At 43.1% G+C, this 25,380-nt stretch overlaps 1 protein-coding gene across 1 annotated transcript in view; it reads right to left on the bottom strand.

Moving 5' to 3' along the window:
• The window catches only part of ERCC3 (ERCC excision repair 3, TFIIH core complex helicase subunit), a 47,752-nt gene extending 30,730 nt beyond the window's left edge, over window positions 1-17,022 (bottom strand). The window contains exons 1-6 of the mRNA XM_084643154.1: window positions 16,897-17,022; window positions 11,558-11,763; window positions 5,570-5,806; window positions 3,861-3,910; window positions 2,059-2,194; window positions 1,707-1,865 (exon numbers count right to left, since the gene is read on the bottom strand). Of these exons, the coding sequence (XP_084499280.1) occupies window positions 1,707-1,865; window positions 2,059-2,194; window positions 3,861-3,910; window positions 5,570-5,806; window positions 11,558-11,763; window positions 16,897-16,915 (807 nt within the window). The 5' untranslated portion in view covers window positions 16,916-17,022. The remainder of the gene's footprint in view (window positions 1-1,706; window positions 1,866-2,058; window positions 2,195-3,860; window positions 3,911-5,569; window positions 5,807-11,557; window positions 11,764-16,896) is intronic.
• Window positions 17,023-25,380: the final 8,358 nt, after the last annotated feature.

The raw sequence follows: 25,380 nt of genomic DNA, 5'->3' as shown, positions 1-25,380 counted from the left end.
CCTAGCTGTATAAAGGCAAGTTAATTGTTCTTTTACACCCTTTGCTTGCTCTATAACAGCAGGAGTTAAAACCTATTCTCAGAACTTTGCTGGTGATCAAAGCAGAAAACAGAACAATTTAAGTATTATTATATATTAGAAACAAAGGGGGGAAATTGTTGACAAATGGAAAAAAGTGAGATATTCAAATCTCTGAAAGGGTGTTATTCTGTAGGGAAAGCCCCTGATAATGTCCTTTATAGGACTATTGACAAATCAACATTTTGAACACAAACAATTCAAAATACAGCATCTCTAGTCACTTTTGTAACTGAAGGTCCACAGAAGCTACACAGGTGACTCAGAAATCTTCGCTCTGCAGTAACAGATACTCTACCACAAAAGCATGTTGCATTTAATTGCTATCTGAGACATTGAAAAAATGACCTGAATAGCCTGCCGATTGTCTTTATGTTTCCTATAAGGCAACAAAAGACTTGCCAAATCTAGGATAAAACGACAGAAAATTCACAAAAAAGCCTCATAAATACATCTGATCTAATAAGTCAATTCATATGCAGCACCTGCTAAGCACCGATATCCTCCATTCTGTACATGACAGAAATATAAAAAGCATCTTTGTCCAAAGATTTTATAATCCAAGAGATTTTAGACAAAACACTGCAAGAAACAAACTGATTCAGACCCCTACATGATCTCACACCTCACTAATTACACACTGCTGGGATGGGGAAGGCACTTAACAGAAATGACTTAACAGAAGCAGTAACATTAAAGGTTCCACACCCGCAAATAAGAACAGTGTATCTCTTTACATAGGCCAGGTTTGCATAAGGAGTAAGAATAGTATTGTAGCTAAGGCATTAGAGTGGAACTCGTGAACTTTGTCCTTGGGCCAGTCGCTTAAGCTCCTGGGACCTCAGCTCCCCATCTGCATGAGGGAAGAAATAACGATCTCTATTTCACACAAGATTGGGGTTTTTGAGGATCGAGGTTGGGATTTTCAAATGTGCCCAAGGGAGTTAAGCATGCAACTCCCTTTTAACTTCCATAGGATCCTCTGAAAATCATAGCCAAATTCACTAGTATTTGTGACGTGCTCAGACATTACAACAATGAGCACCAAAGAAAAGTCCACAAGATCTTACTTACCAAGCTCCTCAAACATATGGGACATGTATGCAAGCCACATTAACTTTTGCTGAATAGTGTAGGTTAACCGCCAACAAGATCAAGCAGACAAGGTAAATTTAAGAACAGTCTCACAGTTGCCAGAAGCTGCTGGGGCTGGAAGGAGATGTGAAGTCACACAAAGCATCTGGGTGGATTTAGAATCTGCCTTCAGACTACATTAATATTTTCAAGTAATTATCTCACTCAGGTTTGGTCAGCATAACAGTCCACACGAGATAGCACATTCAATCCTGCAGAAAGGGAGCCCATATACCCTAGCAACTGCCCTGTAGCCTGTCAACATCGCTCACGCGTCAGCCAGGGAAGGGGCAGTGTCTAGTCCCTCCCACCAGGCTGGAGAGGAAGAATCTGTGATGTGGGACTTTCAGAGGTGAGGGAAGAAGTCTTTGTGGCTCAGAGGGCCACCCCCGATAGAAAAGCCTTAGAATATGGTATTTAGCAACCCCACATCCAATTGCCTGCAGTGGGACTCACTATGACCATGGGTGCCAAGCAGTTAACAGATATTTTACCTGCTTGACTTCAAAAGATACAGTCTGTGTTTCTTCCTCCTCCTCCTCATCTTTGTCCATCTGCTCGTAAAACTCAAATAAGTCGGCCGGGACATCCGATTTATTCTGAGCATCTGTCCCTTGTGATGTTGAAGGACCTCCGTCACTGGATTTGGAAATCTGAAACAGGAATTTAAAAGACCCCATTAGAGATTCTCGCTGAGCAATGGTTCATTAATGAAGCACAGAGCATGTGCAATGTTTACAACAGAAGGAAGTATGCAATAACCACCGCTGCAGATATTCAACAGTATGTACAGCCTCACAAAGAGGAATCCAGCATTTTAGAAGATGACCCTCGATCCCAACGTACTGCTGATTTGCTCGTGAATGTCTCTGTGATGAGCTCGGTTTCTTCTCCCTCAGCGTTTCTCAGCCGACACTCTTTGATGACGTGGTCCTGAAGAAGCTGCTGGATGACTTCAGGGTGGGTGCTTTCTACAAAATACCTAGATGGAAAGGACAAACAAGAACTAGACAAGCAGCTCCCAACAAAGTTTAAAGCATGTTATACCAATCAGAGAATCTGTCTGAGCACCTACTGCAACACCGGAACTGGCGTTTCAATCTACCTGACAGTGATTCCAGATGGAGTCACTCAAGCTATAGCATCTTTGCCATCGCTCGTGCGTATGAGGGTTAAAACAATTGTTGCTACTACAGAGAACTTTTCACAGACATCCTCACAGCAAATATTTAACTGCTAAAGATTCCCTTGCTTGAATAATCCATTTCAAAACTTAGATAAGACTAGAAAGACTCCAAAAGCACCATTTAGATAACCCTGGAAAGCTCCCCACTTCACCGTCCATCATCTCTAAAAGGAGGCAATTCTTTTGAAGCCGCCTTTGGGGTGGGGCCAGGAAAGAAATCCGAGTACACAGGGTGAGCTGCCTGAGCCCTTAGTATAAGGCAGAAGCTATGAAAACCTCATTCTGCAAGCTCTAGGAGTGTTTCTTCCCCTTGAAGCTTGCCAATAAAGATGCTCGTTGGAGAGTCTCATTAAAACGTGAGCCTACAGAAGCTGAAAAACGTTTGAACTGGAGAAGCAGGTGGTGGTTCAGGGAGGACTCCTAAAAATGGCTATAAAGAGCGTGCTAGTATTGAACAGAAGAACGGCCACCCTGGGTCAGACCAAAGGCCCATCTAGCCCAGTCTCCTGTCTTCCGACAGCAGCCAATGCCAGGTGCTCCAGAGGGAATGAACAGAACAGGGAATCATCCAGTGATCCATCCCCTGTTGCCCATTCCCAGCTTCTGACAAACAGAGGCTAGGAACACCATCCCTGCCCATCCTGGATAATAGCCACTGATGGACCTGTCCTCCATGAATTTATCTAGTTCTTTTTTTAATCCTTTTTTGAATCCTGAGTCTTGGCCTTCACAACATCCTCTGGCAAAGAGTTCCACAGGTGGGTGAATTTCTGTTTTACCCAACAGGGCAGGTTAAAAGGGAGGCGAGAGGGCACCGGGAGTCAGGAGTCCTGGGTTCTATTCCTGGCTCAGCCACTGACACGCTGTGGCATCTCAGGCATGCCACTTCCCCTCTGACCCTTGGTTTTCTCATATGCAGGATAGATTTTAAGGCTAAAAGGGACCATTTAGATCATCTAGGCCAGTGGTGGGCAACCTGCGGCCCGCACACAGTTCGTCAGGGTCATCCGCTGGCGGGCCGCCAGACAGTTTGTTTACATTTGCAAGGCTGCCTGCAGCTTCCAGTGGTCGCGGTTCACCGTTCCTGGCCAACGGGAGCCATGGGAAGCGGCAGCCAGCATGTCCCATGCAGCCCGCGCCACTTCCCGCAGTAAGACAATCTACTGCAGTAAAACAAACATCGTCAGCTCAGCAGTCTGAGACCATAGATTGACCAGTCAATTAACGTAAATCAGCACTTTTGGTTTGAAGAATCTTTCTAAAAAAAAACCAAAAAAACAAAAAACAAACAAAGCATACCCATGCTAACACAATGATCACCACTAGAGTGAACCCAGAACAGTCAAACTTAAAGCAAATAACTACTATACTAAAGTACTGCAAGCAGGGGGAATAAAAAAAAAAAATTATATTCCCTCCCTCCCACCCCCTTCCCCACACACACACAAGAAAAGCTGCTTACCTGTTGTGTTTCAGAACTAGCTTTACCTTTCCATAGCTGACAGTACACAGCTACAAACAGACAAGAACATCCATTAGGAACAAGCAATTCAGATTCAGCATAATAAAGCAGTGGCTGATTTAATGACACAACATTTGTGTGTGTATACAAAAATACAGACACACAACCTTTGCTGCGTAACCAGAATGGTTCACCAAGACTAGTACAGGATCAATAAGAGTCAGAACAAATGGGAAGTATAAGGGAGAACTGAAATCAGTCAACTCTACACGCACAGGATTGCTGAGAGCTGCTGCAAAATAGATGGGCATCAAAGACGAGAGGTCTTCAAGAGGTTTCACAACCTATTATGGATTACGTAAAAAAAATGGTCTTCGTTACCACTAAGAACTGGATGCTTTGAAACATCGGAGGAATTCCTCCTCTGAATATAGAAGAGATGGGAACTCATCTATCCCGCAATATAGTGTTAGAGACTCCAGGTCAAGTCTGGAATCTTTGGTAATATCTGTCCAAATGGCAGCTTGTTCACAAATATTTAGGGCTACGCCATGGTGTCTCTCACATGCTTCTGCACCTCACAATCCATATGCATAGAGACCTGGAGGACCCAGACAGGTTATAGCTATTTGCTGATAACAAGACTGGTTACGACAGGTGCCTGGCAATGTCCACAATAGTTTTTATTTGTATTATCATAGCACTTAGGAGTACAATTCAAGGACGAGGACCCTGGTGTGCTAGATGAACGAAAAGACAGCCCCTGCTACTTGCTAAGGTTGAAAGGCACAATCCTCACTAAGGAGCATGTGCTTTTCTTGGCTTAAAATAAATTACATTTTTATCATTTTCAGAGAACTGCCTCCCGCCAACCAGTGTACATTAATTTCCATTATTATGCAATAGCTACGTTTCATTAATGCAAGGCTATGATTGCTCAGTTAAATTAGGATTCTTATAGCAATGTTAACTCTGACACACTGCACAGCTTGAATATTCTATGGAATACTTTCTACCAAAAATAATAAGATTTAGTTCCTAATTCCTGATTAAGAGTGTGTTTTCTACACTACTTTTATGGCTATATGTGTAGATTACTGTATTTCTGTTAATATAAAAAATACATTCAAAAAAACATACAGGATGCACAACACAGGTGGGTTAATACATCTTTTGGAACCTTGACTTTGGCATTTCTGACTTTGATTTTAATAGAGCAACCTCAACTATGCATTAACTTACTATTAAATGCAAAAAACCATAAGCAACTCAGACACTGTTCTATAGTGCAGGTTTGTACCTTTCGACAATGTGACGTTTTAATGCATATAGCAGGGGTGATTCCAAATTTGGGGCCAGATGCTGTAGCACTTACTGACTCCAGTTAAATTATTTACATGAACAATGGTTACAAGATCAGACCTTTACATGAAATTTTCTATTTGTGGGTCAAACCTATTTATAAGGTGTATTTAGGATATGCATACATGTTGCATGGAGAAATCAATCAGAAATATGCAATTTTGATGTCCAGTTCCAATCTGTCACAGCCTGAAAGCTATGTTTCTGATGCTATCCTAAGGGTAAAGGAAGAAGATAGGATGAAGAGCGTGCTTCCCTGAATTCTGAAACCAAGCAATAGAAGAGAACAGGAGCATTAGAGACATGAAAAGACAATGGAGAATGACTCTCCACTGAAACGATCTCACCTTGATAAACTGAATTATTCCATCTGGGACACCAGTCTTGCTCAGCTTTCGCAAATATTCAGTGATGTCACTTGTCTGTAAACCAACACTGACAGCAGCATAAAGCGAGTAAGCAGTGAGTTTGTATTCGTGTACATGGGTTGGCCTGCACACAGGTTCAGCAATAGCAACCAGAAAATCCTGGGCATATTTGTAAACAGGAGAAAAGGCTTCCAGGAAAACATGGCCATCAGGAGCCTAGAAGACAGAAAAGGAAAAATGGGTTAAAGAAATAATGAGGTTGTGTGAGAAAGGTAGAAAGCCCTCTCTACTACTAGGATTAAGGACACACGATGCAAAGGGACCATTATTATTTAATGGACAGTATGTCATGGGGCATGGAAAAGGTGCTGCTGTTTCAGGGTGAGAGCCACATATGAAGGAAAACTAATCTGATGTTCAAGACACAAACAAAATAAGTCAGCAAAAAACTCGAGGCCACCTTGAGGTTCATCTAATCAGTTTCACGATTACCAATTTTCCCATCAGAGAGCATCAAGTGAGAGAAAAAAGCTTTTTAAAAATAGGCTGTAACAGGGTGAATAAAATTGATGATTTAAAAAGTCAGATCTTTTAAAATTAAATACAGGTTTATTGTTAAAATAATAAACCTATTTAAAATTGGCAATTTATGTTAAGGCCTAAACCAATCATAATCTGTTAAAATCATTTAATGAAATACAACAAACAACATGTTTGCTGCCAACTTCTTAAGAAAATCCAACCACTGAACTGGTGGAAGTCACTGGCTAAGCATCTGGGCCACAGTTTGCTGAAGTGTTAAGCCAGTTTTGGACAGCAGTAGCAGAGCAAATATTTTCTTCATTTCAGTTTATGCGACTAGTTCAGTTCAATGACTAGTTCTTTCAAAATTAAGAGACCAATGGGAGCTGAAAAAGCAAGAAAGCTTGTTATCCTCTTCCAGTCTATGAATAAAAACTGGGATGAGATCTATTAGTTCTAAAGGCTTGAAGGACATGGTGACCAGAAACAATCAGTTCAATTTGCTAACTACAGATCATAGTTCCTTCGCTTAATAAATCAGTTTTAAAACTAAAATCGGTTTTGATAAACTTTTTTCTTATGTATCCAGCACATTTGAAGTAGTTTAAATTTAATAAACCAAAATAATATGCTGTTTTTGTCCTTCAATTGAATTTGAATTACCATCCAAATAAAGCTTGACACAAATCACAAGTAAAAAATTAATTGTCTACTAAATAAGAAATGCACCATTCACCATTAACATAATACAAAAATTAAAATTGAGACTGCGAATACATGTAAGTTAAGCTGCATAACTGCTTAAATAAATGTGTATAGATACGGTGTATCCTGGTTAGCACCAAGAATCACCAAGTGTAGTGTAAAGGCTATATTAGTTGCAAATCAATATGTTTAACCACCAATAAAAATAAACCTTTCTTTAGGAAAATATCTAACTAAAATGTACAAATGCAAAACACGATTAAAATCGATGGATTTAAATCAAGGTTTCCTGCTTGCTGATTTAAATCGTGTTGACTTACATCAATTCACCCTGGGCTTTAAAACCACAAAAACTGACAGGGGACTCAGAGCTAGGCATAGTACCAGAACCTACTTTTAACTCATTTTCTGCAAGTGACCAGATACTAATTTGTTGGTGTCTCTTTAATGCATTCAAGTGTAAACGCCCCTAGAACTGATGAGGTTTTTTCAGTCTGACATATTAATTTTGTAGTAAGACCACATACTAACTGTTTGAGAAGAGTCACTATGCTAATCAAAGTCCTGAATCATAACAGCAATACACACTGACTCATGGGATAAGAAGGAAGGTCCTCTCATGGATCAGTAACTGGTTGAAAGATAGGAAACAAAGGTTTTACAGTTTTCACAGTGGAGAGAAGTAAACAGCGAGTTGTCCCCAAAGGATCTGTATTGGGACCAGTGCTGTTCAACAAATTCAATGATTTAGAAAAAGGGTAAACAGTGAGGTTGCAAAAATTTTGCAGATGACACAAAATTACTCAAAATAGTTAAGTCCAAAGCAGATTGCAAAGGGTTACAAAGGGATCTCACTAAACTGGATGACTGTGCGACAAACTGGCAGATGAAATTCAATGTTGATAAATGCACAGTAATTCACATTGGAAAACAATCCCAACTATACATATAAAGTGACTGAGTCTAAATTAGCTGTTACCACTCAAGAGACCTTGAAGTCTTGGATAGTTCTCTGAAAACATCTGCTCAATATTCAGCAGCAGTCAAAGAAGCTAGAAGAATACTAGGAACCATTAGGAAAGGGACAAATGATAAAATAGTAAATATCGTATCACCATTATATAAATCCTTGGTATGCTCACACCTTGAATACTGGGTGCAGTTCTGGTTGCCCTCATCTCACAAAAGATATATTAGGATTGGAAAAGACCAGAAAAAGTGATTAGGGTTACGGAACACCGTGCGTATGAGGCAAGATTAAAAAGACAGGGATTGTTCAGCTTGGAAAAGAGACGACTGAGGGGGGATATGAAACAGGTCTACAAAATCATGAATGGTGTGTGGAGACAGTAAATAAGGAAGTGTTATTTACACCTTCACGTTATACAAGAACCAAGCGTCACACAATGAAATGAATAGGCAGCAGGTTTAAAACAAATGCAAGGAAGTACTTCCTCACAAAACACAAAGTCAACCTGTGCCAGACGACACTGAGAAGCCCAAAACCATAACTGGATTCAAAAGAGAATTAAATAAGTTCATGGAGGACAGGTACATCAATGGCTATTATTGAAAATGGTCATGGAGGCAACCCCATGCCCTGGGTGTCCTGAAACCCCTGACTGCCAGAAGCTTGGACTGCATGATAGGGGATGGCTCACTCGATAAATCTGGTTAGTTGTGAAAGGGTATTTGGTGGGAGAGCCTCCCAACCAACCCTTGCAGGCCATCTGTTTATGCCCTGATACACAAAGTTTGCTTTCCTCAATAAGAACATAAAAATGGCCGTATTGAGTCAGACAAATGGTCCATCTAGTCCAGTATCCTGTCTTCCAACAGTGGCCGGTGCCAGATGCTTCAGAGGGAATGAACAGAACAGGGCAATTTATCGAGGCAGGACTAAGTAATATCTAGACCATCCCTGACAGGTGTTTGTCCAACCTGCTCTTAAAAATCCCCAATGATGCAGATTCCACAACCTCCCTAGGCAATTTATTCCAGTGCTTAACCACCCTGACAGTTAGGAAAAATTTCCTAATGTCCAACCTAAACCTCCCTTCCTGCAATTTAAGCCCATTGCTTCTTGTTCTATCCTCAGAGGTTAAGATGAATAATTTTTCTCCCTCCTCCTTGTAATAACCTTTTATGTACTTGAAAACTGTTATATCCCCTCTCAGTCTTCTCTTCTCCAGACTAAACAAACCCAATTTTTTTCAAACTTCCCTTTTAGGTCATGTTTTCTAGACCTTTAATCACTTTTGTTGCTCTTCTCTGGACTTTCTCCAATTTGTCCCCATCTTTCTTGAAATGTGTTGCCCAGAACTGGACACAATGCTCCAGTTGAGGCCTAATCAGCGCAGAGTAGAGCGGAAAAATTACTTCTCGCATCTTGCTTACAACACTCCTGCTAATACATCCCAGAATGATGTTTGCTTTTTTTGCAAGTGTGTGTGACAAAGCTCCTCCTCTGCCTTGGTGGGTCCTGTGCTTTTGGCAGATTTGCTCACCTCAGAGACTGACGGCAGCCCTCAGTTTGGCCGCTTCTGCTAGAGGCTCAAATCTGCCATTCACTCAGCTAACCTCATCACTGGTCAGCATGAGGGAAACGGAGAACGATCTCCGCAGTCTCTGTTGTCCCACCTAGTGGGTTGGGGACAGGCCAGATCCCTTTCCAAATTAGCCCTTCCCTTCTGGTGTTGCTCACAGACCAGGTCAACTCCTCCTGTGTCTGATCAGGAGTTGGGGGGACAGACCCAGGCCTGCCCTTTACACTGGGTTCCAGCCAGGGCCCTGTGGATAACAGTTGTCTACAATGTCTCCTGTATCAGCTGTGTGACAGCTACAACTCCCTGGGTTACTTCCCCATGGCCTCCCCCCCACAGCACCTTCTTTATCCTCATCGCAGGATCTTCCTCCTGAAGCCTGATCACACTTGTTCTTCTCAGTCCTCCAAGCAGCATGCCTTCTCGCTCCTTGTACACCCTCCACTAACTGATGGGAGGTCCTTTTTAAACCAGGTGTCCTGATTAGCCTGCCTGCCATAATTGATTCTCTTAAGTTCTTAATTGGCTCCAGGCGTCTTAATTAGCTTGCCTGTCTTAATTGGTTCTAGCACATTCCTGATTGCTCTAGCACAGCCCCTGCTCTGGTCACCCAGGGAACAGAAAACTATTCATCCAGTAGCCAGTATATTTGCCTTCGACCAGACTCCAGTATCCCACTGGTCTGGGTCTGTCACAAGTGTTACACTGTTGACTCATAGTTAGCTTGTGATCCACTATGACCCCGAGATCCCTTTCCACAGTACTCCTTCCTAGGCAGTCATTTTGTATGTGTGCAACTAATTGTTCCTTCCTAAGTGGAGTACTTTGCATTTGTCCTTATTGAATTTCATCCTATTTACTTCTGACCATTTCTCCAGATCATTCTCAATTTTAATCCTATCCTTCAAAGAACTTGCAACCCCTCCCAGCTTGGTATTGCCGCAAACTTTATAAGTGTACTCTTTATGCCATTATCTAAATCATTGATGAAGATATTCAAAACAACTAGACCCAGAACCGATCCCTGCTGGACCCCACTCGTTATGCTCTTCCAGCATAACTGTGAACCACTGATAACTACTCTATGGGAATGATTTTCCAACCATTTATGCACCCACCTTATAGTAGTTCCATATAGATTGCATTTCCCTATTTGTTTATGAGAAGGTGATGCGAGACAGTATCAAAAGCCTTACTAAAGTCAAGATATACCACATCTACCGCTTTCCCCCTATCCACAAGGCTCCATTATCTTTCCAGGTACAGAAGTTAAGCTGACTGGTCTGTAATATCCTGGGTTGTCCTTATTTCCCTTTTTATATATGGACACTATATTTGCCCTTTTGCAGTCTTCTGGAATGTCTCCCGTCTTCCATGACTTTTCAAAGATAATTGCTAATGGCTCAGATATCTCCTCAGTCAGCTCCTGGAGCATTCTAGGATGCATTTCATCAGGCCTTGGTCATTTGAAGACATCTAACTTGTTTAATTTTTGACTTCTTCTTTCCCTATTTTAGACTCCGATCCTACCTCATTTTCACTGGCATTCACTATGTTAGACATCCAATCGCCACCAACCTTCTTGGTGAAAACTGAAACAAATAAGTCATTAAGCATCTCTGTCATCCTCTCATGCCACTCTAAACTAGGACTGTACCAAAACTTTAAAGTTTGCTCAGAATGTTTTACACGGGCAAACTCACACCAAGATTTCTGTCTACCTGGAGACACATGATATGTTTTTGTCCCCCCCCCCCCCCCCCACTATGCCTCTCTACTAGATTGCAATAAGTGAAGCATATTTTGAAATGGCTACAAATCCTCCTGTATTCCCAGCTTTTCTCTGGGGAAAAAATATTGATGGGGCCTTCCAGTTTTAACCTTTTACCTCAAACCTCATTTGTACCATATTACAGAGAAAGGTATTTGCCTAGATAACATGAATCCCTCCTCTAGATCTCCAAAGCATCCCGTCCTATGTCCGTTGTTAGCAATCTAGGGCAGAGACTGTCTCCCTGGCTGTGTTTTGCACAGCATTTGTCCGTATTGTTGGGTCTTATGCAAAATCTTCCTCCTCACAGTGTCCCTTTCTAAGTCTACCTAATTCAAACTCACTGCACAGTACTATACTTCATTCTCCTTTGTTATTTGCCACAAACAAAAGAAGTCTTTTACAAAGCTGTTTGATGGGACTTACCACCCAGAGTGGACGTGAGGAATGATCACCCTTTAGAAGCATCTGGAGTCTGTAGTCTTTTGCTCCATACTCATCCACTTTGATCCCAGACTCTTCCACTTGTTTCCCAGCTGCAGATGGAACGGCTTCCTGAGACTCTCTACCAGGAGTTTCATCGTCGTCGTCATCGTCATCATCGTAATGACGTTTCTTAGATTTCTTCTTATCTGAAAACAAAGTCACAAAAATTAAAATATAAATTTATCTACACCTTGATCAGTTAAGGTCCATCAAGACGACAAGACACTGTCCAGATCTGTAGCCGAGTGAGTCAGACATCTATTTAAAAAAACCAAAAACCTACATTAAGAGATACTTGCTGGGAGGTTATTGATAGGATAGGCATCATAGAAACTTGGTGGAATGAGGAAAATCAAGGAGACCCAGTAATATCAGGGTACAAAATATATGAAACGACAGGTCGTGCTGGTGAGGGCGCTACACTACATGTGAAAGAAAGCATAGAGTCAAATAAAGTAAAGATCTTAAATGAATCAAACTGTACCACAGAATGTCTATGGATAGAAATCCCATGCTTGAATAGTAAGACTATAGCAGTAGGTATATACTACTGACCACTTGACCAGGATGGTGATTGTGAAAAGCTCAGGGAGATTAGGTAGCCTACAAGGTAGAAAATGCATTTTCATGGGGGATTTCAACTATCCTCATACTAACTGGGAATGTGTCACCTCAGGGAGGGATGCAGAGACAAAATTTCTAGACACATTGATTGACTGCTTCTTGGAGCAGCTTGTCCCGGAACTCACAAGGAGAGAGGCAATTCTTGATTTAGTCTTAAGTAGAACACAGGATCTGGTTCTGTTCATCCTGAATATAGCTGAACCGCTCAGTAATAGCAACCATAAATGTAATTAAATTTCACATCCTTAATTGGGGGAAAATGCCAAAGAACCGCACTACAGAAGCATTTAACTTCAAAAAGGAGAACTACACAAAAATGAGGAAGCTAGTTAAATGGAAATTAAAAGGAACTGTCACAAGGGAGAAATGCCTGCAAACTGCATGGACGCTATTTAAAAAGTTTCAGAGTAGCAGCCGTGTTAGTCTGTATCCGCAAAAAGAAAAGGAGTACTTGTGGCACCTTAGCGACTAACAAATTTATTTGAGCATAAGCTTTCATGAGCTACAGCTCACTTCACTGGATGCATATAAATCTCCCCACTGTATTTTCCACTGAATGCATCCGATGAAGTGAGCTGTAGCTCACAAAAGCTTATGCTCAAATAAATTGGTTAGTCTCTAAGGTGTCACAAGTACTCCTTTACTATTTAAAAATATCATAATAGAGATTCAAACTAAAGCTATATGCCAAATATAAAAATAAAAGTAAGAGGACCAAAAAAACGCCACCATGGCTAAACAAAAGAGTTCGTTAGATGCAAAAAGACATCCTTTAACAATTGGAAGTCAAATTCTAGTGAGGAGTCAGAAAGGAGCATAAACTCTGGCAAGTCAAGTGTAGAAGCATAAGGCAGGCGGGCCAAGAAAGAATCTGAAGAGCAACTAGCAGGAAACAGAAAAACTAACAGCAAAAATACTTTTTAAGTACACCCGAAGCAGAAAGCCTGCCAAACAATCAGTGGGGTCACTGGACGTTAGAGGTGCTAAAGGAGCACTCAAGGAAGACAAGGCTGTTGTGGAGAAGCTAAATGAATTATTTGCACAACAGAGGATGAGGGGGAGATTCCCACATCTGAGCCATTTTTTTTAGATGACAAATCTGAAAAACTGTCTCAGACGGAGGTGTCGGTAGAGAAGGTTTTGGAAAAAAGTCACCAGGACCAGATGGCATTCACCCAAGAGTTCTGAAGGAACTCAAATATGTGTGGTATGTAACCTATCACTTAAATCAGCCTCTGTATCAAATGACCGAAGGGTAACTAATGTAACACCTATGTTTAAAAGAGGCTCCAGAGGCTATCCTGGCAATTACAGGCCAGTAATCCTAACTACAGTACCAGGTAAATTGGTTGAAACTATCATAAATTACAGAATTATAGGACACATAGACAAACACAGTTTGTTGGGGAAAAGTCAACACAGCTTTTGTAAAGGGAAATCATGCCTCCCCATCTACAATTCTTTGAGGGGGTAAAACAGACACATGGACAAGAACGATCCAGTGGATATAGTATACTTGGATTTTCAGAAAGTCTTTGACAAGGTCCCTCACCAAAGGCTCTCAAACAAAGTAACAAGTCATGGGATAAAAGGGAAGGTCCTCTCGCGGATGAGTAACTGGTTAAAAGATAGGAAACAAAGGCTAGGAATAAATCATCAGTTTTCACAATAGAGAGGTAAATAAAAGGGTCCCAATGGATCTGTACTGGAACCTGTGCTAGTCAACATGTTCATAACGGGTGTGGAAAAAGGGGTGAACACGAACGTGGCAAAGTTTGCAGACGATACAAAATTACTCAAGATAGTTACGTTCAAAGCAGACAGCAAAGAGTTACAACGGGATCTCACTAAACTGAGTAAGTGGGTCACAAGATGGAAGAAGAAATTCAGTGCTGATGAATGCAAAGTAATGCACACTGGAAAATATAATCCAAAGTACACATAAAAAACGATGGGGTCTAAATGAGCTATTAAAACTCAAGAAGGAGATTTTGGAGTCATTGTGGATAGTTCCCTGAAAACATCCGCTCAGTGTGCAGCAGCACTCAAAAAACCTAACCAAATGGTAAGAACCAATAGGAAAGAGAGAGATAAAAACCCCCAGAAAACATAATGCCACTATATAAATACGTGGTACACCCACACTTTGAATACTGTGTACAGTTCTGGCTGCCCCATCTTTTTTTTAAAAAAAAAGATACATTTGAATTGGGACAGGTACAGAGAAAAGATAAGGGCAATAAAAATGATTGGGGTATGAAACAGCTTCCATACAAAGAGAAATTAAAAAGACTGGGGCTGTTCAGTTTAGAAAAGAGATGACTAAGGGGGGATATGATACAAGTCTTTAAAATCATCCATGGTGTGGAAAAAGCAAATAGAGAAGCGTTATTCATCCCTTCACATAACACAAGAATTAGGGGTCCCCTGCCAAAATTAATAGGCATCATATTTAAAACAAACTTAAGGAAGTACTTCTTCACACAATGCACAATCCACTTGTGGAACTCATTGCCAGGAGATGTTTTGAAGGACAAAAGCATAACAGCGTTCAAAGAAGAAATAGATAAGTTCACAGAGAATAGGTCCATCAATGGTTAATAGCCAAGATAGTCAGGGAGGTAACCCCATACAACTGGGTTGTGTCCCTAAACTTCCAGCTGCCAGAAGCCGAGACTGGACAACAGGGGTTAAATCACTCGAAATTGCCCTGTTCTGTTCATTTTTTCTGAACTATATGGCACCGGCCACCGTCAGAAGACAGGATATGGGACTAGATGGACCATTGGTCTGACCCAGTATGGCTGTTCTTATGAGTTTAGCTCCTGGTTGGCAGATGAAGAGGGACCTGCATGTAGGAAGACTTTGGCAGGAAGACTTGAGATAGGAATTTAGAAGTGGGGAAAAGGAAAAGTCACCTTCTGTTCAGATTATTTTGTAAACATGGGATATGCCTGCACTACAGCAACACAGCTGCAGTCATGCCACTGTAGTACAGACACTTACGAAAGCCACGAAAGGGGGTTTTCCATTGCTGTACTAAATTCACCTACTTTAGAGGTGGTAGCTAAGTTGAGGGGAGAATTCTTCTATTGATCTAGTGGTGTCTACACCGGAACTTAGGTCAGTTAAACAACATCGCTTTTCACATGAGTGACATAACTAAGTGGACGTAAGTATTAGCTTACATCGGGTCTTAGCTTTCACAAGTAGAGATCCCTCAACTTTCCCAATGGCTCTTAGCTCCCTGGATTTCAATCACACCCACCATCAGTTACAGGGGCACCAAGCACAACAAGGTTATTTAATATGTGTACGACAGTAATGACCAACCTCGCACACCAATAAGGGGGCTCCCTCGTGCTAGGTGGTGTGTGGGTGCGCACGTGCAAGGCATGCACAGACAAATGCCAGGCACCCACACACACTCACCTGCCACACACAAGACACACGTGCACCTGCCACACATGCACACTCACCCACCATGAGCATACACACACAGTCGCCCGCACAGACACCTGCCACGCGCCCGCAGACACGGACACGCGCCCGCAGACACGGACACGCGGGCACCTGCCACGCGCCCGCGGACGCGCGCACCTGCCACGCGCCCGCAGACGCGGACACGCGCACCTGCCACGCGCCCGCAGACGCGGACACGCGCACCTGCCACGCGCCCGCAGACGCGGCACGCGCACCTGCCACGCGCCCGCAGACGCGGACACGCGCACCTGCCACGCGCCCGCAGACGCGGACACGCGCACCTGCCACGCGCCCGCAGACGCGGACACGCGCACCTGCCACGCGCCCGCAGACGCGGACACGCGCACCTGCCACGCGCCCGCAGACGCGGACACGCGCACCTGCCACGCGCCCGCAGACACGGACACGGACACGCGCGCGCACCTGCCACGCGCCCGCAGACGCGGACACGGACACGCGCGCGCACCTGCCACGCGCCCGCAGACGCGGACACGCGCGCGCACCTGCCACGCGCCCGCAGACGCGGACACGCGCGCGCACCTGCCACGCGCCCGCAGACGCGGACACGCGCGCGCACCTGCCACGCGCCCGCAGACGCGGACACGCGCGCGCACCTGCCACGCGCCCGCAGACGCGGACACGCGCGCGCACCTGCCACGCGCCCGCAGACGCGGACGCGCGCGCGCACCTGCCACGCGCCCGCAGACGCGGACACGGACACGCGCACCTGCCACGCGCCCGCAGACGCGGACACGGACACGCGCACCTGCCACGCGCCCGCAGACGCGGACACGGACACGGACACGCGCACCTGCCACGCGCCCGCAGACGCGGACACGGACACCTGCCACGCGCCCGCAGACGCGGACACGGACACGCGCACCTGCCACGCGCCCGCAGACGCGGACACGCGCACCGGACACGCGGACACGCGCACACGCCTGTTACACGCCCAGTCTAAGGGCCACAGCCCCGGGGCCCGGTTTCCAGACGTGGCCCCTGCGGCTGGTGGCGGCCGGAGCCCAGGGAAGCCGGGCGGGGGCAGCTCCCATCGCCCCGCAGGCTGCGCGGCCCGTCGGGGGGCCCCGGCTACGCCCGGGGCGGGAAAGGGGCGCACCGGGCGCGGGGGGCGCTGGCGGGGAGCGGAGCCGCCGCGGGGGGGGGGGTCTCACCTCGCTCCCGCCGGCCCATCGTCACGGGCCCGTCCGCGCCCGCCCGCCGCCAGCAGCACCGCGGGCCCCGCCCAGCCGGCGCCGGCCCCGACCCCGAGCGTCACTTCCGGGACGGGGCGCCGCCCGCGGCCTGTCACCTAGCAACCCCCGCGCCTCACAGCCCCTCCCCTCGCACCCCTCCCCAGTCCCCCCGGCACCCCTCAAATACCCGCCGACACCCGCCCTCGCATCGTCCCCCGCCTCGGTCCCCAGCACAGCCACGGCCCCCCCCCTCCTCCCCCTACACTCCCCTTCCCCCCCGGTACTCGCCACCCCCCGGCACCCCGCCTCCCGCGACACCCCCCGTCCCCGTCCCCACCCCGGCACCCCGCCTTCCCCCACGTCCCCGTCCCCACCCCGGCACCCCGCCTCCCCCCCGTTCCCCGACACCCCCGTCCCCATCCCCACCCCGGCAGCCCGCCTTCCCCTCCCCGTCCCCGTCCCCACCCCGGCACCCCGCCTTCCCCCGTTCCCCGACACCCCCCGTCCCCACCCCGGCACCCCGCCTTCCCCCCCGTCCCCACCCCTGCAGCCCGCGTCTCCCTCCCCTGACACCCCCGTCTCCGTCCCCACCCCGCCTCTCCCTCCCCATCCCCATCCCGGCAGCCCGCCTCTTCCTCCCCCATTCCCCCGACACCCCCGTCCCCATCCCGGCAGCCCGCCTCTCCCCCGTCTCCATCTCTATCCCAGCAGCCTGCGTCTCCCCCCTTCCCCCGACACCCCCGTCCCCACCCTGCCTCCCCCCCCACACACACTCCCCCGGCGCCCCCCATCCCCACCCCGGCAGCCCACGTCTCCCCCCACACACACTGCCCCGGCGTCCCCCATCCCAACCGCAGCTGCCCACGTCTCCCCCCACACACTCCCCCAGCACCCCGTGTCCCAACTGCAGCAGCCCGCACCCCCCAGTCCTCAGGCACCCCCTGTCCCAACTCCGGCACCCCTCCAGCAGCCCGTGTCACCCCCCACTCCCCCAGCACCTCCGTCCCAACCCCAGCAACCCGCACCCCCCATTCCTCTGGCACCCCCCCCCAGCACCCTCTGTACCAACCCCAGAAGCCCACATCACCCCCAGTCAGCCCCTGTACAAACTCCAGCAGCCCGCATCACCGGACTCCCCAAACACCCCTGCGGCCCCTCAACAGGGGACGGCAGAGATCTATTTTAAAAATGAGTAGGGAACCATCCATTGTGCAAATTGTTCACCCCCAGCCCTAGTGATTACTTCCCTTATCTTCACCCCCAGCACATTTTGTCAGGCATGGAGGTGCTGGAACAATGTATATGTGTATAGTGGGGGTGCTGAGAGCCATTGAACAAACTGTAAACCCTGAATATGAGGGAAACCATTTCAAGCCAGGGGATGCAGCAGCACCCCCAGGTCCAGCCCCTCTGTCAGTCATGCTCAGTGCATTCCATTCCATTGAAAGCTCTTCCAGGTACAGCCCATGCGGCCTGTCTTTGTACAGCACCTAGCACCAGAGGGCACGTCCCAGAGACGGCTCTTGTTTGACTTACAGCAGATGTTTTTCGAAAAACATTATCTTGATTTTAAAATGGCCAGCAATAGAGCATTCACCCCCACCGTTGGTAAATTGTTCCAGTGGTTAATCATCCTCAGTGTTAAAAATTCACACCTTCTTTCCAGTTTTCAGAGTAGCAGCCGTGTTAGTCTGTAGCCGCAAAAAGAAAAGGAGGACTTGTGGCACCTTAGAGACTAACATTTATTTGAGCATAAGCTTTCATGAGCTACAGCTCACTTCCTCGGATGCATTTCCAGTCTGACCTTTAAGCCAACTTTAAGCCTTTGGATCTTGTATACCTTTGTCTGCTACATTAAAGGTACCACTATAAAATAGATTGAGCTCCTTGAGGCACATAGCTACTGTTTCTACTGAAATGTGAGGATGTGAAGCATTATATTAGTGAAGATTACTTAAAGGGCTCTAGTTTTGCTCTCAATTATTTTTAAAAGTTGTCCCTTTTCCACGTGAAAGTTCTAGTTCTGAATGACAGCATACTTTGAGCCAGCTCCATTCTTACTTCCTTAAACTCAGAACAGATGATGTCTCTCCCTTGCCTGGTATGGTGGTTAAAAATCCCTCCGCATTTTTGCAGAAATGATTGTTCCAGGCAAAAAAAGTTAAACTGAGGTGACAGGTCCCAATCCTGCCATTTACAATGCACAGACATGCTGCTGCAGCCCGATAGACAGCCCTGTTGATTTCAATGCGGCTTCAGGTTGTAGTCTGCCTATACATTGAAAACTGCAGAATCAGTGCCTTAGAGAATATCAGTTAAAACTAAGTCATATAAATAAGTCACAAACGGACTAAAATTTTAAAAATACTCTTATGCTTATTGTCAAGCTCTGGGACAGTCACAAGGTTGCACAACAACAAAAAGCTGCCGAATAGCTGCAATTTCTCTCCAACAAAGCGTGACTCTCCTCCCCAATTCTGAATATAGCCTGAATATTCCCTTGTTTGTATAAAGAAATATCCAAAAGTCAAATAAAAACATACCTAGTAAAGATGGGTTTTCCCCCATTCTACAACAGGAGTGTGTCCTTGCAGATGGTATTTCACATAGACAGCTACCTGCTGGAGCTTACTCGTGTCTAACAACCTCTTTTCGGCATGAGCAGGAGTTGAACACTGTGCTCCTGGTTCCCATCTCAGTTACGCAGGCCAGTTTTTACTGTATAACAAAAATCAGAGGCATTTGCTTTACAGCATGAGAGGGTGATCGTTTTTTATTTCCACGATCTTTGCATTTATAAGAGGATCTTTGTAGATTTAAACATTCTAACTCATGGATGTTGAGAGATGCTTTCTGTACCATGTTATATACTTTGCTTTACTTTGAACAGACTAGTCTAGTGTTGCAGGCAAATGTAGTATGTGAAGCGTGTAAATTTGCTGTTTTGAAAACATAAAATAAATGAAGGGAAAAACAAATTGGAAATAAATATTTTGTTTTATTAACACTCAAAGTGCCATTATCTATAGTCGTTCCATAGTTCATAAGGTTACATCCAGTAAACCTCTGCACCATAACCTTTCAAAAATGAATAAAAATTTGGAAGAAAAAGCAATCTTTCATTGTGCTAATTCTTGCAGGTCCTCATGCATGATCAACCTAAACAAAGATGTGTACCAACAATATATAAATTTCATATAAACAAAGTCATTGGTCAAACACAAAATATAAACATGGCTTCTTTTACATCCGATACAAAAAAAACCCAACCCAAACAAAATAAAAGCCATTTACCAGCAAGAAAATAAAACAGGTAAATACATAAAAAAGTAAAAAAAATCAAAAAAGTTTTTTATACATTTTTACAAGCACAATTTTGAGAATGTAACAAAGTCAAAATGTGCACGAAAAGTGGAAGAAACCACACCGTACCAGGCAATTAGTAGGTCCTTTGTTTGACAGAGTATACTGGCTCTTTTCCTAAACTATGGATTTAGAGACATTCAACAGTGCACTGTATACCTAGCATGAGAATTTTTACTTGGGTATCACTTTAAACATTATACAGGATTTTTTTTTTTTAAGCCACAAAAATGTTAATCAAAATGGAAGTCAAAAGTTTGACTAGTATTCTTGAAAGGAGTAAGCCACATTTTTAAAGCATGTTCTTATCTCATGCGCCAATCAATCAACAATATAGTAACATGCTTTATCTTTTCTAATACCAGAAAACTAGAAATGGGAAAGGATAAAGAAAGAGAAGCATTACCATTAAATGTAACACAAAGAACAGGAGATGGAAAAATCTGACTTTTCCAATTTTGATTTTTTCCCCCCCCTCACATTTTTTCAAGTAGCTCTGAGAATTCAAAGATTGCTTTCCCCTTTTCACAACAGTGGATTTTCTCCGTATCACTGACACATTAGCATTTTGGTTTTTTACAAAAGTCTTAAAGAGAAATCCCACTGTTGTCCCTCCAGAGTGTTTTAATATACTTCTAAGTACAATTCATGTCCAATTTTGGAAATACAAATACATTTTGAATGATTAAAAACAAAATTAAAAAAATATTTTCTGAACATCAGCCAGCTGAAAATATATTTATCTAGTAAATTATCTCTCAAAGCTTTTATATATTTAATTATTCTAACTAAACATAGTACCCTTAAAAAACAAGTTCATAAAAATGTAGAAATGAAACTGTGGAATAAGACAACTGGGATATTTCTGTGTGTGTGTGTGTGTGTGTGTGTGTACACACCGCGTACGCACGCACACAAAGTTCATATACAGAATTACAAGTATACTTTAAAGTTGGGAAAGTTGTTAGACACATTATAGAACTAGTAAGCAATGCTCAACTCCTGAGTTCCTCAACCAAGATATAACCATAGGCTAATACACTTGTACACAAGATATTCCATTTAAAGCAGCAACAGCAGTGCAGTTACTGATAGCAACATCTCAAAAGTAATAAAAAAACATACATCCAAACAGTAGTACATTGCACACATACTTGATTCTCATACGCCCATCAACAATTGGTCAGAGTATTAAATCAGTGTACAAATTAAACATTTTCAAAAATGTGCAAAAAAGTCAACATTGATAGAAAAAAACACCTTTGTGTATACATTACAAACTGTGCCCAGCATTCAACTGAGAGTAAAAACATATACAGAGAGAAACTGATAGATTAAATATAGAGAATTTAACAGCTACATAAAAATGTACATTAGATCAAAAGGGCAAATTTACACATTTATTCATAGCATTGTGAAAATTAAAAAGCCTACTTTCAAACTTATCCAAGTCTCCAACATTTATTTACAATGATATTCCATTAAATGAACTGTGTGACATCTGAGATGGCAGACAAGTTTTAACAAACCATTTACATTTTAGAATGAATGACATCAAGATTTAAACCAGTATTAGCGAAAGATAAACACTGTGAAACTGACAAAAAATTCAATGCTTGTCTTTATATCCACATTTATATATTCTTGGGGGAGGGGGAAAGAAGATCTATTATAGGGGGAAAAGATGCAAAACTTTCTGAAATATTTCCCACCTTACATTCAGTGTAAACCCATATTATCTTTCTTCTCTCCTCCCCCCAAGGAGCCTGATCCTGCAATCCTTACCAGCAGGAGTCCCACCAGCATAACAACTGAATGATCAGGGCCAAATTTTCACTAATTTTTATCCAGTTTTTCTCCCCTTTTAAAAAAATAATGGAAAAAAAAAAGCTAGTCAAAATGAGCTTACTAAATTCTGTCCTTTCAATACGTGAGAGGTCAACTGAATTACACCTTTAGTTGCTACAGATTTTCCCCAAGGTATTGCTCAAATATGATCCAAAAAAGGTACTGAAGTAATGCCAAAGAAATTTAAAACGTAAATCAGCCAAACAAAGGTTAAATGCAAAAGCACTCTTTGTTCCTGATGTGGAGTTTAATGACTTAGAAATCCTATCTTGGGGGAAATTCTGCTCCCTCCAGTGTGCATTCGTGGCTCTCCCCTTAAGGGCAGTGGAAGTCCCTTGTATCTAGGGGTGAGATTTGGCTCTTAAATTAAAAGGACTGCTTCCTGCAGCAACCTCTGAAGTCTTCTGGTTTGCTATGGCACTACGAGCAGTTCAGATCATAAATCTACTTTTCTTCATGGCTTTCCTTAAATGCCCCCAAGCTCAAACTTGGCTATAAAGAATATCATAGGAAAGGAATTTAATCACCAAGTTTGTGCATTATGTTAGTGATGTCAATAAGATCGTGTAGATCTTTTTTCAAACTTTTCCTTTTAATGCTGGAATGAATTTTGCATCTCAAAACAGCAACGAGGAGCCTCCAAACCTATCCTTAAAAATGGGCAGTGCTGGACATAACTTTTATTAGTACCTGTTTTATTCCATTTAGCAATAGTTTACTGGTAGATAAGGATGAGTAATAGTACTAATCTACGAAACATCACTTTTGGCTCTTGTAGAGGGGATAGAAAAGCTTTGGTTTTTTAAGTGATTTGACACTGCATACTTGTCATGAATACAAGATAGGAAGTTCCCAGCAATAAGAAATGGTATGGGCAGTAATACCTTTGCTATTCCAAAAAACACCATATGGGTTTCCATTCAAGCACACAAAAATATGCTTTTTTTATATTCATGATAAAGTTTAAAGAACTAGACGATTAAAAAGCTAACAAATAAATTTACTTCTAAACAACTGTAGATCTGACCAATTTGCTCAAGTCTCTGAAGCGGCAGTTTGACACTGGTCAATGTTGTCTGAAGGAATGGCTTACTATACTGCACTGTACCTTCTGCTTCTAGCGGGAACGCTTTCATTCAAGACAATGGCAGAGTTAGGATTATTTAAAAGAAGAGAACACAATATCATTGGAAACAAAGGTAGCTCATTTGAACTATCTGCTAATTTGTGCAGTAGTATTGGCTCTGTCTTAACACTTTTCTTAGCCAAACTTCCTTTATTATAGTACAGTACCACGTATAGCAAGTGGCATGTCTAAGCCTATGATCTTGGGCAAGTTATCTAGCCCACGTCTCAGTTTTCCAATCTGTAAAATGGGGATAACACTAACATCCTTGTTGGAATGTTTGTACAGTACTCTGAAAAAGGAGAGCACTGTAGGTGCTAAGTATTTTTATCATTTAAAAACAACTGTAGTAAATTCTCAACCTAAAAGTCTGCTACAGATACTAGTTAAAGTACAACTTTTGATGTAGTTAGTGAGTTCTGCCTTGGAAACTTGCATATATTTTTAAAGACTATTTTGGTGGCACTGAATAATTAGACGGCCATATGATTTAAATATGGTGTCTATACAAAAACAAAATTAAGGCATACAGATAAAAAGGCACTAGCTGAAGAGACAGCTGTTAAATTATTTTTCAATATTATAACCAAAAGGACAGTTTAGCTCAATTTGAAACGTACCCTGAACTATTACTCAAAAATTTTGCCTAAAAAATTGGAAGGAATTATGTATGCATAAAGTATAGTTTGTGGTTTAGATTAACTGAAATTCTACTCAATTCTTTTTTGTAAAGTAAGCATTTTCTTAAAATCATCACTGCACATCATTCTCCCCTTAGACAGGACTGAACTTGTACCAAAGCACATTGTTTGTTTTTACAAATGGAGTCTGTGCCAGCCATAAGTTATTCATATTTTTCTCCATTTCAATCAGATAGAAACCAGCTTATTAAAAAATACACAGAAAACTGTAGTTTAATTAATAAGCTTATTTCTGACTGGCTGAAGTACAAACCTACTGGTTATATAAGCCAATAAGAATGCAGCATATCAGAATTATGCAGCGACTAGCTCACTATTAAAACCAATTTACAGACAAGTTGTTAAATATTTATTACTAAACAGATGTAACAGAAATAAAGTCAGTGTAATAAAAAATAGTTGCCAGATCAACAGCTCCTGATTTGAAAATAAGCATTTCTCCTCTCCCAATAAATCTTGACACTTCTGTAAGCCCAGTTCTGCTTTGGTATTGACATAGGAGGAGACCAAAACCCTGTGACAACATTCTGTTCCACTGACATTTTCTCATAATTGGACGTAGTACTCACAAGTTAACGATTCTAAAATACTCTAATGTTAGTTGGTAGGTTATTCAAAGTGGCGCAGAGAAATCTTGCTTCATGACCCTCATCTTCAATGGGATTTTAATTATGCAGCTCCATGCACCTTCAGAATTATAGACATAAATTGTATTAGTTATACTGCCAGTGATGTGCTAGATGCCTTATGGACATGTAGGGATCTACTGCACCATCATTAAAAGCAGATAACACAAAAACCATTTTACCTCAACATGATCTTACCAAGTTTCCAAAAATGCAACATGCAAGGGAATGAATGTACTGCCTGTTTCTCAAAAGGCAGAATTTGACTAGCTTCAATAGTTCCTATTTCTAGCTCAAAATATAGTTTTATTTTATACAGTAATTGTTTAAAGGGTTATACATAAGTAGCTTAGATCGGTTGGGAGGTTCTCCCAAGGGTAAAAAAATAGTTCAGTCCTTCTTGTGATTCATATGACAAGATCTTAATCATGAACAACAAAACTGGTGAAATTAGTCATAATTAAAGAGGTACTATATTGCCTCAGTAGCTTTCTGATATGTCCAACAATTTACAATTCAGATGGAATTATATTTTAAGGGGAAAACTATGCCTAAAAGTTTTTAAAACTTTGTATTATTCTGCAAGTTCTCTCTTTTCCCAATCTCAAACCAGTTTACCATTGTCAAGACAGAAAGCAATCTTTTAAAAAGGCACAAAAGCAGCAGTCTTGGGTTTTTTTGTTTTGTTTTCCAGTCACAGCTAAGAAATGACACTGCAGCATAGAGAAGCCAACTCTGCCTTGCAAATAGGGTATATTTTTTAAAAACTTCAAGCTTCAGAGAGCAGTTTCTTTTATTG

Source organism: Lepidochelys olivacea, assembly GCF_965140295.1.
Source record: "Lepidochelys olivacea isolate rLepOli2 genome assembly, chromosome: 11".
Classification (NCBI taxonomy): domain Eukaryota; kingdom Metazoa; phylum Chordata; order Testudines; family Cheloniidae; genus Lepidochelys; species Lepidochelys olivacea.
This window is presented reverse-complemented; position numbering and strand designations above follow the sequence as displayed.